The sequence below is a fragment of the Brassica napus genome, chromosome A7 (genome assembly GCF_020379485.1).
Source record: "Brassica napus cultivar Da-Ae chromosome A7, Da-Ae, whole genome shotgun sequence".
In the NCBI taxonomy this organism is placed as follows: Eukaryota; Viridiplantae; Streptophyta; class Magnoliopsida; order Brassicales; family Brassicaceae; genus Brassica; species Brassica napus.
Genome location: NC_063440.1, coordinates 23,075,490 through 23,087,746, shown reverse-complemented (window position 1 = coordinate 23,087,746; position 12,257 = coordinate 23,075,490). Strand labels below are relative to the sequence as shown.

General features: G+C 36.8%; 3 protein-coding genes and 1 long non-coding RNA gene across 9 annotated transcripts; 2 read left to right on the top strand and 2 right to left on the bottom strand.

Moving 5' to 3' along the window:
• The first annotated feature begins 4,090 nt into the window (after positions 1-4,090).
• LOC106353976 (E3 ubiquitin-protein ligase RGLG5) lies at positions 4,091-8,574 on the top strand. Of its 5 annotated transcripts, none has more exons than XM_013793815.3 (10): positions 4,091-4,146; positions 6,044-6,337; positions 6,403-6,487; positions 6,558-6,698; positions 6,784-6,897; positions 6,982-7,079; positions 7,422-7,501; positions 7,585-7,818; positions 7,896-8,136; positions 8,218-8,574. In XM_013793815.3, exons 2-10 carry the CDS (start codon positions 6,086-6,088, stop codon positions 8,296-8,298), a joined length of 1,326 nt encoding a protein of 441 aa, XP_013649269.1. In that variant the 5' UTR covers positions 4,091-4,146; positions 6,044-6,085; the 3' UTR covers positions 8,299-8,574. The 5 variants fall into 5 exon arrangements, with proteins under 5 accessions (XP_013649269.1, XP_048591966.1, XP_048591968.1 ...); XM_048736009.1 differs by having other exon boundaries at positions 4,121-4,146; positions 6,036-6,337; XM_048736011.1 differs by lacking the exon at positions 4,091-4,146 and adding an exon at positions 5,632-5,811.
• Positions 4,158-5,372, bottom strand: LOC106406459 (DEAD-box ATP-dependent RNA helicase 16-like). Of its 2 annotated transcripts, XR_001281551.3 has the most exons (4): positions 5,130-5,372; positions 4,808-5,034; positions 4,576-4,709; positions 4,158-4,503 (listed from the first exon to the last, which is right to left on the bottom strand). XR_001281551.3 is itself a non-coding variant. In XM_048736012.1 (3 exons), exons 1-3 carry the CDS (start codon positions 5,132-5,134, stop codon positions 4,590-4,592), a joined length of 237 nt encoding a protein of 78 aa, XP_048591969.1. In that variant the 5' UTR covers positions 5,135-5,372; the 3' UTR covers positions 4,158-4,589. The 2 variants fall into 2 exon arrangements, 1 of the variants encoding a protein (XP_048591969.1); XM_048736012.1 differs by having other exon boundaries at positions 4,158-4,709; positions 4,808-4,919.
• Positions 8,575-9,069: 495 nt separating the features above from the next.
• On the bottom strand, positions 9,070-10,925 carry LOC125576291. The gene is made up of 2 exons (XR_007314713.1): positions 10,692-10,925; positions 9,070-10,343 (listed from the first exon to the last, which is right to left on the bottom strand). It is a non-coding gene; the product is annotated as an uncharacterized LOC125576291 (long non-coding RNA).
• LOC106353975 (protein SIEVE ELEMENT OCCLUSION C) lies at positions 9,194-11,977 on the top strand. Its single transcript, XM_013793812.3, has 7 exons — positions 9,194-9,394; positions 9,485-9,583; positions 9,657-10,094; positions 10,159-10,267; positions 10,350-10,471; positions 10,677-11,159; positions 11,237-11,977. The coding sequence occupies exons 1-7, from the start codon at positions 9,245-9,247 to the stop codon at positions 11,783-11,785; spliced, it is 1,950 nt and encodes a 649-aa protein (XP_013649266.1). The 5' UTR covers positions 9,194-9,244; the 3' UTR covers positions 11,786-11,977.
• The last annotated feature ends 280 nt before the right edge of the window (positions 11,978-12,257 follow it).

The following is a 12,257-nucleotide window of genomic DNA, read 5'->3' as shown; positions in this document are numbered from 1 at the left end:
TCAAGTGATAGTTTGTGTCATTTAAAGACGATGAAAACTTGAAAAAATTATTTCCTGCATTTTTTTTTATTATTAACCCTTTATCTTGCAGTGATTAAAAGAAAAAGGATTGACCGACTATATATAGAATTACTTTTTTACTTTTACTTAAATTTAGTTTTAATCAAAAAGGTACACTAATAATTAAAGAAATTATTAAAATATAATAAACTTATATCCTTTTTAAAATGTGCTTGTGGAAGAGACGGCAATTAGAAAAAGTATTACTGGACAGTAGTGGCTTTAGTGGTCTAATTTATCTCCGTGTTCTTTTCTTTTGTTATTTCCCTATCGTACATTTCATGTTTCTTTTTTTTATTTCACAAAAAGAGTTTAGTTACTTTTTTTTTGAAAAAGAGTTCAGTTACTTACAAAAAAAGAATTGGTTTACTACTTACAAAAAAGGCTTCGCCAGCAGAAATTAGTTTTTCTTTCAACAAAAATAAAATTAAAGGAATAACCTGTGGAATTGAGAAAATTTGTTCTCAGAACCTGATAAACCATCGAGATAGAAAATCACAATGATTTTTTTACCTCTTCGAGAGTTGGGGTCCAACCCCTAATAGATCTTCAACGAAAAGTATAGCGGCGAGAAATATCTCAGTCTTGATTTGTATACTGATTCTATTGTTTGTGGAAACCCTTGTAGTGTAATGGCTTAATTAAGTATTCATTACTATTTTCATACTACTAAATCAAAATCTTAAAAATGAGTAGAACAATGAAGAATATTTAAAGAAAAACTTACAAAAAATAAATTAAGCTGTTAGCTATAACATCGTCTATTTAATGTTTCTTGTTGTATCAGCGTTATGCCAAAACAAAAACTAATCAGCGTTAAAAGAATCATATGGTTTTGGCATAGTCAATAACCAACTTGGATTGCTTTATTTATTTAGTCCAAAGCAAATCCGACGTACTTGGATGCTTGCGTAAAACTCCAACTGAGTTGATTAAATATGATAATTTTGAACATTTGGATAAAATAAGTACAATGCAGTGTGATAAAGTGTATTAAAACTACTAACACTCCATAGGTCTGTCGGTTAATCTAACGTTTAAAAATGTTTTACTGTTGACGACGCACACGTGTTTTTTTCTGGTTGAACTAGGCACACATGTTATCATATAGTTAGTAAGTTTATTATATAATCCATTTTGTTTTGAAATATAATAGACCGAATATTTTAAACGAACAAAGAAATGATAACATCACCTTTTTCATCTTATTTATAAATAATGATATCATCTAAGGACATAATTTTAATACCACAGATATTCGTTGAATCCTTTGAATCGTTATAACCTAATTTTTCACATAAACATAATAATTCTTTACAAAGATTATGAAACCTTCGCTTTAACAGTTAAAAATAAAACAACCTTCGTTGTAATATGAACTATTTCTTATATATATAATGCAATATGATTATGAAAAATGTAAAAAAAAATGATTAGCGGGAGTTATATTTAGAGAAAAAGACTAGGATAGCACCAAACCAAGTTTTTGTTCCCAAAGTAACACTCAAGGCTCAAAGTCACAAAAATAGGTTTCATTAAAGAAGTAAATATACACTTATATCCCTTGGGTTAATTAATCCAAACCTTAGGGTTTAGAGTTAAGGGGATGGGGTTTTGGAATTAGGGTTTAAAATTTTATGAAAAATAAATACTAAAATAAAAATAAAAAATTTTACAAACAGTTTCAAAAAGTATTTTTAAATTATAAAAAGAAAATTTGAAAAAAAAATAAATAAAAAAATTTTGAAAAAAAAATTTCAAAAAAAAATTATAAAAATTTCGGATCTGAAAAATATAATCTGAAACTATAAAAAAAATTTCTTTTCTTTTCATTTTTTTTATTTTTTTTTATTTTTTTTTATTTATTTTTGTTTGTTTATTTAATTTTAAACTAAGGGTATTAGGGATATTTTACCCTTTAATAAATGTCATTTTTGTGACTTTCTCCTTCTAGTGCTATTTTGTGACATAAACTTCAAAATGTGCTATTATTGACAATTGCCCTTATATTTACATAGATTATGTATAAGCAGAGACATCTATAGTCTCTATCATTCTTTTATATAGCTAAAAAATCCTGTATTTACATAGATTATGTAATGTAGTAAATCGTCCGAAATTTTGTCAGTTTTGCTTTGGGAAGATGATGACTATCTGATCTGCTATTTCGTTATCTCATTAACCTTTTCAATATATAGCTCAGTTTTTCTTTTATCTTTTGCTGATCAATAAATTTAAACTAAAAAGAAAATACGATATTTATACAGGAATTAGTTTGTATTTGCGGAGTGATATTTTGTTTTAATAATGGACTGATTTAGAAGAGTGGGTTAGTGTAAGTTCAGTCAACTGAAGAACCGATTTCAAAGAGAGCGGCTATATATTATTATATGAAATAGATTGCAAAACAAAATACGAAATGTTTTGGATCATTTGATGTTTGATGTTAAATGGAGAAGATACGGTGAACGAAATTTAAGGCCGCCTCTAGAGTGACGAAGAATCTAATGTGATGATGGAGGTACGTGCATATATCGCTTTCTCTTTCAAACTACTCCTTTTCCACAATAATTCTTTTTTAGTTTCTCTTAAAACTAATTCTCAGGAAATCAAAAGCATATTCGATTCGACTACCGATTCTTTGGAGCCCATAATGTTGGAAAGAGACTTGGGAGATCATATATTTAAATAATTTAAAGTCCTCATAGCTGACGGTTACACTGGAGTGTCCCAGCTATAAACATTTTTTTTTTTCTTAACTCCATTATGTATGTTTTAACATTCGTACCGTCTTGTATAATTTCATTTATTATAAAGAGTTTGATATGGCTTATAATCTTTTTAAAAGAATTTTTACAATAGTAAATATTGGTTAATAGTAGATATTGGTTCTGATAAAATAGTCATTCCTTGTCCAAAAAAAAATTTTAGCTCTGATTGATTTCATTAAGAGGGGATGGTAAATATCGTTATCTACCACGTAACCAATCATGACGATGGTATAAGAAAGCATTGTAAAAATATGCATGTATGTAGGTTGTACCAACTTTTATTTGGTTTAATAATTAAAAAAATTATGTAAAACTCTTGAGTTTTCGTTTACTCCGCCAGCCGTCGACCTATCTTTGTTTCATCTTCTTCAATCTGGTAGATGACAAGAGAACATGCTCGTGATTGGGTCTGAAATACGTACGTCAATCCTATATCCTACTTTATAATCTGGATTTTGCTTTTCTTTGTTGGGCTCGGTTCTTACATTCTGTTAGCTCCAATACGGTTGGGTTTTCATTTGAAAAAATAAGCCTACGGCCAGCCCAATATCACATTTTTTTTTTCTGAAATAGGTACCTATATTTTTTTCTTTCCAAATTGTTATTTTTATTGATCCAATGGGCTTAGTCCACGGCCGAAGTCCGAGTACACCAGAGTATAACCCCAAAAAGCCCACGGAACTAATCGGGCAACTAAAAAAAAACGGCCGAGGCCCAAATAACGAAAAGGCCCAAGGCCCAAACAGCTAGGTCGAGTTTGACTTAGACGCGCGTCAAGGAAACATGGGCTGAAACATGTGTACGAATCTTGCTCATCAGCCCACCACGTGTCGCCCGCCTCGCCCCATCCTCGCACAGCCACCGATACTTACCATTGTCACCACGTTTCGCCGGAGCTCCGAGACTACAGAGCCTCCACGAGACCATCGCTCATCTACGCCGCCTTGTCTTCCCGTCGGAGAGTTCAATCGATTGAACGAGATCTCTTCCGCCTATGAATCACCGGAAACTTTAGACAAGTAAGACGAGAACCACCACTATCCTCCTCTTCTACATCGTTACTGTCACCGGAAAGCTTCCTCTTCTTGAGATCTCATCCGCTACGGTAACCTATATAATCGGCACAAATGTATTCCGTACAGATAAATAATATCCTCCTTTTTATGCAATAATAACTATTTGATTAAATTCAGAAGAAAAGAGTCTAAGCCCACTAAGGGGCCCATTATAATAATATCTTCTCATCTACTGAAATTCAACTTCACAACAACAAAAAAAAAAAAAATCCTATTGACGGATTCAATTGCATTTGCAGGTATTACATCGACCTCTCTCCATTAGGGCAACATTATTGGTAGGACAATTTTTAAGTCCTTAACATATTTTATTATTACTTTTATATTAAAAGACAAAGCTAAGGACAATCCATAAATTAAAGATTATTGGTAGGATTTTTCTTGTTTTATAAGACTTGAGATGGAAGAAAGAGTTTGAGCTAGAACTTGTGTTTAGATAAATAATTTGAATCGTTTGATCTTGTGTTTAGATAAAAAACTTGAGATAGAAGAAAGAAGAAAGAACTTAACATGGAACGTTTGGTGAAATAAGAAGAAATCCGTGAGTACGTGACACGGATGCTCTCAATACCTGTGTGTTGCAAGAGAGTCCAATCCTGAAACAAACAACAACATGAATCAATAACAAGAAGCAAGCACAAGAACGAGAATCAATGACAGTAGCTTACACTTTTCACCGGTGTCAATGGCCGTTGAAACCCATGTCAATAGTATTGATGAATATCAGAACTTTCTTCTGAACAACCTCTAGCTTCAGGAGAGCAAGAATGTGTAGTAGTTTATCCTGAGTACTGCAAGAAATCTAAAACAAGATAACACAATAGTCATCATTAATCAGAACCACAACTGTGAACATAACCAAGAAATTTACTTAAGCAAAGCTAAGCGTTTGAATCATACCCAAAACTGCTGCACATTACTTGGGACGGGCTCTTCCTTGTCAGAACCTTCTTGCAAGGTCAAGACTACCGGGTTGTGCAGAATCAATTTCTTCAATTTCTCAACATCAGAACTGACATTTTTCAAACATGTTTCCACCGTTCAAGACAACTTCTCAAGACAACTTCTCAAGACAACATTTTTCAAACATGTTTCCACCGTTCAAGACAGTTATACTACTTGATTATCTAGAAAAGTCACAATTCACAAAGCTAATGTTACTTCTCATCACCACTATAAACCATTGAACCTAAAAAAATCCAAAGGAGAATATTTATCATACCTCATCAAGAACCAAAATCTCAAGCGATTCACTGATAGCTGCGGGATCTAAAACCCCATCTGCAAAACACTTAGGAATACAAGCAGGTGTGGTGACAAGAATCTCAGGCAAGCCAGCCAATGCGTTACGCTGCAAATCTCCACCACCGCTCTCTCAAACGCCTCGGTGTCAACCGTGAGTCCGTGACCCCATTGCCGACACCTCCAAAGTCCTTCAAATCGAACACCACCGGTCTCAAGCGAGGAAAACAGAGAGAGGAGAAGATCTACGAGGGAAACAGAGGGATCTACAATTGGTGAAGAAAAAAATCGATCAATTTCTGTCTCGAGAGAGATGTGGAGAGAAGAAGGTAAAACTCCCTCCTGTGAGACAGGTGGCTCGTAAGGACAACATAGAAAACTTCTTAATTAAGAGGCGTCCTTATTCTTATTGGCTATTTTTCATTTAATTATGAGTGTTTAATTGCTAAGATATGCCTCTAAGGACACCGATAATCTTGCCCTTAGTTTAAACCCAATGGAAATTTCGAAAGCAATTGATGTTTTTGAATCAGTCAAATCTAATTTAGTTTCTTATAGTTTTCCCAACTGTTAATTTATCATTTCTCGCCGGAAAATCTCTCATCAGAGTTTCCTTGTAGTTCACGGCGATGCTATAGTCCTCCTTGAAAGAGACTGTCCGAGTAATATTACTTTATTTTTTTATGTAACCAGTGAGAAATTTACCGATTCAGACATGTTAAAACGATGTGAAAGGAGAAGACTTTTGATGGAAAATAAACAAAACCTAGACTGGTCAAGTCAATAAACTCTTTTGTATATATATGTGTGTCTGTCTGGATCATTCATAAAGGAGAGTACTTTCTGCTTTTTGTTTGTCTGAATCATTGACATATGCTTCTTGAAGTGTTGCAGGCGATTGTGTTGTTCATCTTGTTCTGGATTTGGTTGTCTGTGATGGGAGGAAGCAGCTCAAAGGACTCGAACAGAGGAGGCAGAAGCAGTAGGAGGTATCCAGGTAGCCCTTCTGCGAGCTCGTCTGCTTCTTCTTGGGGGCCTTACGGAGACCACCAGAACAGCTCCTATCACACGCCAAGCCATCCATCTGCAAGCCCTGCACCTTCCTATAACAATCCTCGTTGGCAAACTCAGAAGAATCTTGAGAGGAAGTATTCACGGATTGGTGATAACTACCGCTCCATCGATGAGGTTTGAATCACATTAAACTTGGTTTTTGTGAGTTTTGTTTTTTGATTTTGGTTTTGGATCAACAGGTTACTGCTGCTCTTTCACATGCTGGCTTGGAGTCCTCGAATCTGATTGTTGGTATTGATGTCACCAAGAGCAACGAGTGGACAGGTTAGAGAAGTTGTTATCTCTATGTTTAAGTCTATGTTTTAAGTAAATGCTGACTCTGATTTGATTTTAGGGGCGAGATCATTTGGTAGGAAGAGCCTGCATTACATTGGAACTACTCCAAACCCTTATCAGCAAGCTATTTCCATCATTGGAAAGACTTTATCGGTTTTCGATGAAGATAACTTGATCCCATGTTATGGATTCGGAGATGGTAATAACCTCAAAAATTAATTTGTTGGTGAGTCTGGGATTATAGATTTTGAAGGTTGGTTTCTTTGGTTTTTTTACTTATGCAGCTACAACACATGATCAGGATGTATTTAGTTTCAATGCCAATGATACATTCTGTAATGGATTTGAAGAAGTTCTCATGTGTTACAGAGAGATTGTCCCCCAGCTACGCCTTGCAGGTTTGAGTTATATTAAGAGTGCCTGCTTATGTTCTTACTCTTTCTCTACTTTTTTCTTGATTTTCTTTGCTGGTTATGTAACAGGTCCGACATCTTTTGCACCGATTATCGAAAGGGCCATAACGATTGTGGAAGAAAGTGGAGGCCAGTACCATGTTCTTCTCATAATCGCTGATGGACAGGTAAAGAACGCTGTATTGGAACCAGGGTTATAAAAATCGGTCCTAGTCGAAACTCTTTTCTTAAAATCCGAATCAATTAAACCATTCTAAATCAGTTTAAACGTCTCTAAACTAGTTTAGTTTTGTTAAATAAGTTATAATGTTCGGTAAATCCATAACTTTGTCTAATTTCTTTTGTATATCTAATTTCGATAATTCATCAAATAATCCGGTAGTTACTGATACTCTACAAAGCACCTAGTTACCTCCTATCGATTTCTTGAGCATTGATTGGAACCAGTGTGGTTATGAACATTCTCAGACCCTTATATAGTTACCGTTGGAGCTTTTTATTTGTGTTAGGTGACAAGAAGTGTTGATACAGAGCATGGGGCAGTCAGTCCACAAGAGCAGCAGACCATTGACGCCATTGTTAGAGCAAGGTATAATAAAAACCATTTCTTCATTTCTCTTGTTGATCTCTTCTGCTTTGTTTTACTAAACTGTGATGGATTCCTGTTTGCAGCGAGTATCCATTGTCGATAGTTCTTGTTGGTGTCGGAGACGGCCCTTGGGACACCATGAGACAGTTTGACGACAACATCCCCGCTCGTGCCTTTGACAACTTCCAGTTTGTGAATTTTACGGATATAATGTCAAAGAGCGTTGATCCAGCAAGGAAAGAGGCAGAGTTTGCGCTTTCCGCGTTGATGGAGATCCCATCTCAGTACAAAGCCACCCTTGAGCTTGGTTTACTAGGGTGAGTAGTATCTTATTTATATGAGCCTTATGAGCTGATTATATAAATCTCTTCCCTTTTGTTTCAAAATTTGGCAGAAGAAGAACTGGAAACTGTCCAAACAGGTTTGCGCTTCCACCACCAACTTATGCTGCTCAGTCTATGCGCAACAGTCCAAGAACTTCAAGATCAACCAGCTTTCAGACCAGAACACCACAAGCGTATGATAGTGGTGTTGCTGCCGCTACTGCACCAGTTCCAAATGCTCGTAATGATGGCCAGCTTTGTCCTATATGTTTAGTGATACCAAAGAACATGGCTTTCAATTGTGGTCATCAGGTGACATGTTCAGTCTATAACTATCTTAAGGACTACATCTCAAACAAAAAAAAATTAACTTTGATTTTCTTTATTACACAGACTTGCTCAGATTGTGGGGAAGACCTCCACGTTTGTCCCATTTGCCGAAGCTCAATATCGGTTCGTATCAAGCTTTATTAAGATAACCCTCTCAGGAGGTGAATCTGACATCTTTCAGAGCACAGCTTGCGTGAGTTTTCCAACTAGTTCTCATCAATGGTGGTGAAGATATGACCAGTAGTGTCCTTGTTTGCATTTGTTTCAGATGTTTGTATATAATTTGTTCGGTTTTGCATTCTCATTGCACATGAAAACACACACAGCAGACGAGAGATGTAAGTAAAATAAAGGATCTTTGATTCTGCTGCAACAGATTTTGTACATAAGAATTCAATCTTTTTCTTTTGAAGAGTCTTATTGAATGTTTGTACATGTCTCAGAACAACATCTATATACCTTTCTTGTCTGTAATCTATAGTCTTCAACACAGTAGCCATGAACGAACCTGATTCACTGTACTAATATGGGTCCTGTTAATGAACTGTCAACGACAAACAGTACAAGAGGGCTTACTCATTGTGCCAAAAGCTTTGTTCAAAGAGAGTACAAAAGTCCACTTCGTTGCCTCGTACTAGATTTGTCTCTTTTTTTTTTACTTTTATTCGTATAATACCTTTCACTCACTGTTCATTGTGTATGAAGCTGAGATATATACTTTCCTCTGAACGCAAGTCTTTCTTTTAAGAATGCTACTTGGTTCTGAGAATCAACCATTTCATTTTACTGTCCCACGAACGCGACTTGGTCTGAGAATCAATCAAAAATTTCTGATTTACAATGATGGTTAGTGATCTATAGAGTGATTACCCTTCATCAAGAAAAGCATTGACACAGTAAAAAAAAAGAGATGAATAATGAAAAAAAGATAAAGCTATGGTTGCAAATCTTTGTACAAGATTCCTGTCAGATTGTTAAACAATTTTCAGTTTCAGAGACCCTACTAATATCTGATCACGCAAACCAAGAGACAAGACATCTGGTTACTAAATCCTAATTCAAAGAAGTCTTTTCAAACACAACCATTACCATGGATTCCACAAGCAGCATCTCTGCTCTGACTGAAGATATCATAGTTGAGCAGATACTCCGAACACATGATCCAGACGGTCGCTGGATTGATTCCAAAACGTTGCTTCAAGAAGTAGAAGCCATCTTGAGCTTTGTTCTGCAAAGTGATGTGAGTTGAGCTCATAACCCCTTGAGCTTCTTCTAGTCTTCAGATACTTGTCTAGATGATTGCCAATAACAAACGCCACTTAACTTTCAGGTTTCTAAGCCGCTTCTAACAGAGAATTGTATGACCGACATTGAAGTTTTCGAATCAAAGGAGACACTACCATACGCTATCTCCAGAATCTCAGTTCAGGTAACACAGATCATCTTCCTTCTAAAATCAATTCTTCCTGGGAGCGGAGATCTTGAAACTCTTGAGGTTGCAGATGCTTTGTCCATGCATGGGGGAAAACGAGATCCATACAAGAACAATGGTTTTGTTCGATCTTCTGAAAGAATACAGATGGGATGCAAAAGCTGTGTTAGTACTTGGAGCCCTTGCTGCAACATATGGAGGACTATTGCTACCAATTCATCTAGGCTCTAATGATCCGGTCGCAGCATCAATTGCAACACTCAACCAGTTGCCTATAGAGAGAACCACGTTCAGACCATGGTTAAACCCTCTAAGCTTGCTCATTAAAGTTCTGGTAGACGTAACCAAATGCATCACTGAGTTTGAAAGGCTACCGTTTAAACAAGCGAAGCTAGACAGCAACCTTGTGGGAGAAACCATGTCTAAAATCCGTCTGGCTACTTACTGGGTCGTCAAAAGCGCACTTGCTTGCCTGCAGCAGATACCTTATTTCAAGCAGCCCCAACAGGTACATTTTCTACCCTTCTTTTGTTTCAAGCAGCCTCAGCAGGTGAATTCTCTGAAATACTCAGGCAACAGAATCAAGGAGAGCTGCAGGGGAACTTTCGAGTTTGGGATATCAGTTGCGCAACATGCATACCCGTCTCAGCAAGCAAGTAGAAGAATGCAGTACACAGATAGGTAAGCTTCAAATGTTCTGATGTTAAGTTCCAAAAAGCACATCTTCATCTCTGATGTTGCTTCTCTGTTTACATGTCTAAAGAGGAAACAATCTATCAAAGGCTTAAAAACATTAACACGGAGACTCATCAAGACAACCAAGAGGTACTCCAACTACTTTTTTCTCTGCAAGATGATTTGCTACTTCAACAATACTCCAGACAGGTATAAAGAACCATCCTTTTTCTTTTCCATGTTACCTCTTTTGTCTTTGTCTCTCTCTCTTTTTTTTTAATATTCTACTTTAAATCCTTAAACTATTCATCCTCTACATACATCTCAGCATTCAGAATTCGTCTACCTTTCATGAACAGTTATACTATCTTTTAAACGCTATCTAAATCAATATTCTTTAATAATCCAACGGCAGATAGCTATAACTGACCTGAAAGAAAAGGTAATACTGCTGCTATTATCAAAGCCAGAACTCTCACCCACAGAGCCATTCCACTTCCTGCTTCAACAGCTATACCATCATCCTTCCAACACCAACACCGAAATCTTATGGATTCCAATACCAACGTCCGAAAAATGGACAGAAGAAGAGAAGGAAACCGTCAACTTCTCCTCCAACTCCCTACCATGTATCTCAGTAAAGCGGCCATGGTTGATGAGCTCCACAGTACTGAATTTCCTAAGAACAGAATGGCCCTACCGAGATGGCGAGACGATGGTGGCGGTGATGGATACTAACGGGAAGGTTGTGAACATGAACGCCATGGATATGGTGCTGATCTGGGGTGGTAAAGCGTATCCATTTACAGCTTCCAGAGAAGATGAGCTTTGGGAGGAAGATCATACATTGTCCTTGCAGCTCATGCTTGATGGCATTCATCCTGAATTCAACACATGGGTACTTCTAAATTTCTCTTATACTGTCATAAAGTAACATTCTTTCAATCAGATTCTGAAACCAATCAATACTCATAGGTGAAGCAAGAGAGAGAGATCTGCTTAATTGGAAGCAATGATTCGAATTGGGTTGATGAAATCAATTCATTAGCACGAAAGCTTCAAAATCTAGGGTTCGAGTTTGAGCTGATTGATCTCAGTAAACGAACAGTGGACTCTATGGAAGAGAGCTCGATACAAGAGCTCTTCTGGCTCCGATTAGAATCCATCAAACGATCGAAACTCAAACGAATCGAGTCATCGAAACGCGATCGCGTGTTTGAAGAAGTTACGGAGCTACTTGAGTTCGATTCCGGTGAACACAAGGGCTGGGCCGTCGTCGGAAACGGATCAACGGCGGAGAAGGAGAAGATCGTGGGAAAGAAGCTGACGGAGAGGATGAGGCGGATCGTGCGGTGGGGAGAGCACGCGGCGGGGATGAGTTTCGCGGAGGCGATTCGAATCGCGGAGGAGGAGGAGCCGTGCGAAGAGAGTCACACGGTGGTGGTTCCGTTTGAGGAAGGTTTGAGAGTTGTCACGTGCGAGAAATGCAAAAGGCCCATGAAGAAGTTTGTTGCCTATCAGTAAGTAAACACTCACAGGCCCGTTGCTTTAACAATCTAATATGGCCCGTTATAATCTCTAATCCGTTGCTTCGTTTCCAACGAATAAAGATTTCTAATCTCTTTGTTTTTTTTGCTATCCAATAATATGATTTGGAATTTTAATACAGATCAATTCAAACGTTTGATTTGGAGTAATGATTGTGAAGAATGTCTATTGTGTTGTGTTCTGTTATTGAATATGAATTGTGTTTGCTTGTAGAGTTACAATATGGGGATTATACAATCACTTGAGAATCACTGCCAATCAGAGAATATACATACATACAAACATACATACATACTGTACATACATATAAGCCCCAGCATAACACTTTCCAAGCATTAATCAATAAGAAACCTAAAATGCCTAGTTGAAGAAACTAGTGAGGTTTGTAAGGATTTAAAGGGTATTCATACGTCTTAACCATGTGGACTCCTCAATTATATCTATAGGC

What these genes read in the sequence shown, in the direction of transcription:
- LOC106406459 (XM_048736012.1), bottom strand. An exon ending in GTAATGTGCAGCAGTTTTGG is followed by an intron (nt 4,710 to 4,807) that starts GTATGATTCAAA and finishes ATCTTGTTTTAG; the next exon opens with ATTTCTTGCAGTACTCAGGA.
- LOC106353976 (XM_013793814.3), top strand. Translation starts at nt 6,023, where the DNA reads ATGCTTCTTGAAGTGTTGCAGGCGATTGTGTTGTTCATCTTGTTCTGG. An exon ending in CCCCCAGCTACGCCTTGCAG is followed by an intron (nt 6,898 to 6,981) that starts GTTTGAGTTATA and finishes GTTATGTAACAG; the next exon opens with GTCCGACATCTTTTGCACCG. An exon ending in TCATAATCGCTGATGGACAG is followed by an intron (nt 7,080 to 7,421) that starts GTAAAGAACGCT and finishes TATTTGTGTTAG; the next exon opens with GTGACAAGAAGTGTTGATAC.
- LOC106353975 (XM_013793812.3), top strand. Translation starts at nt 9,245, where the DNA reads ATGGATTCCACAAGCAGCATCTCTGCTCTGACTGAAGATATCATAGTT. An exon ending in AGAATGCAGTACACAGATAG is followed by an intron (nt 10,268 to 10,349) that starts GTAAGCTTCAAA and finishes ACATGTCTAAAG; the next exon opens with AGGAAACAATCTATCAAAGG. An exon ending in TTCAACAATACTCCAGACAG is followed by an intron (nt 10,472 to 10,676) that starts GTATAAAGAACC and finishes ATCCAACGGCAG; the next exon opens with ATAGCTATAACTGACCTGAA.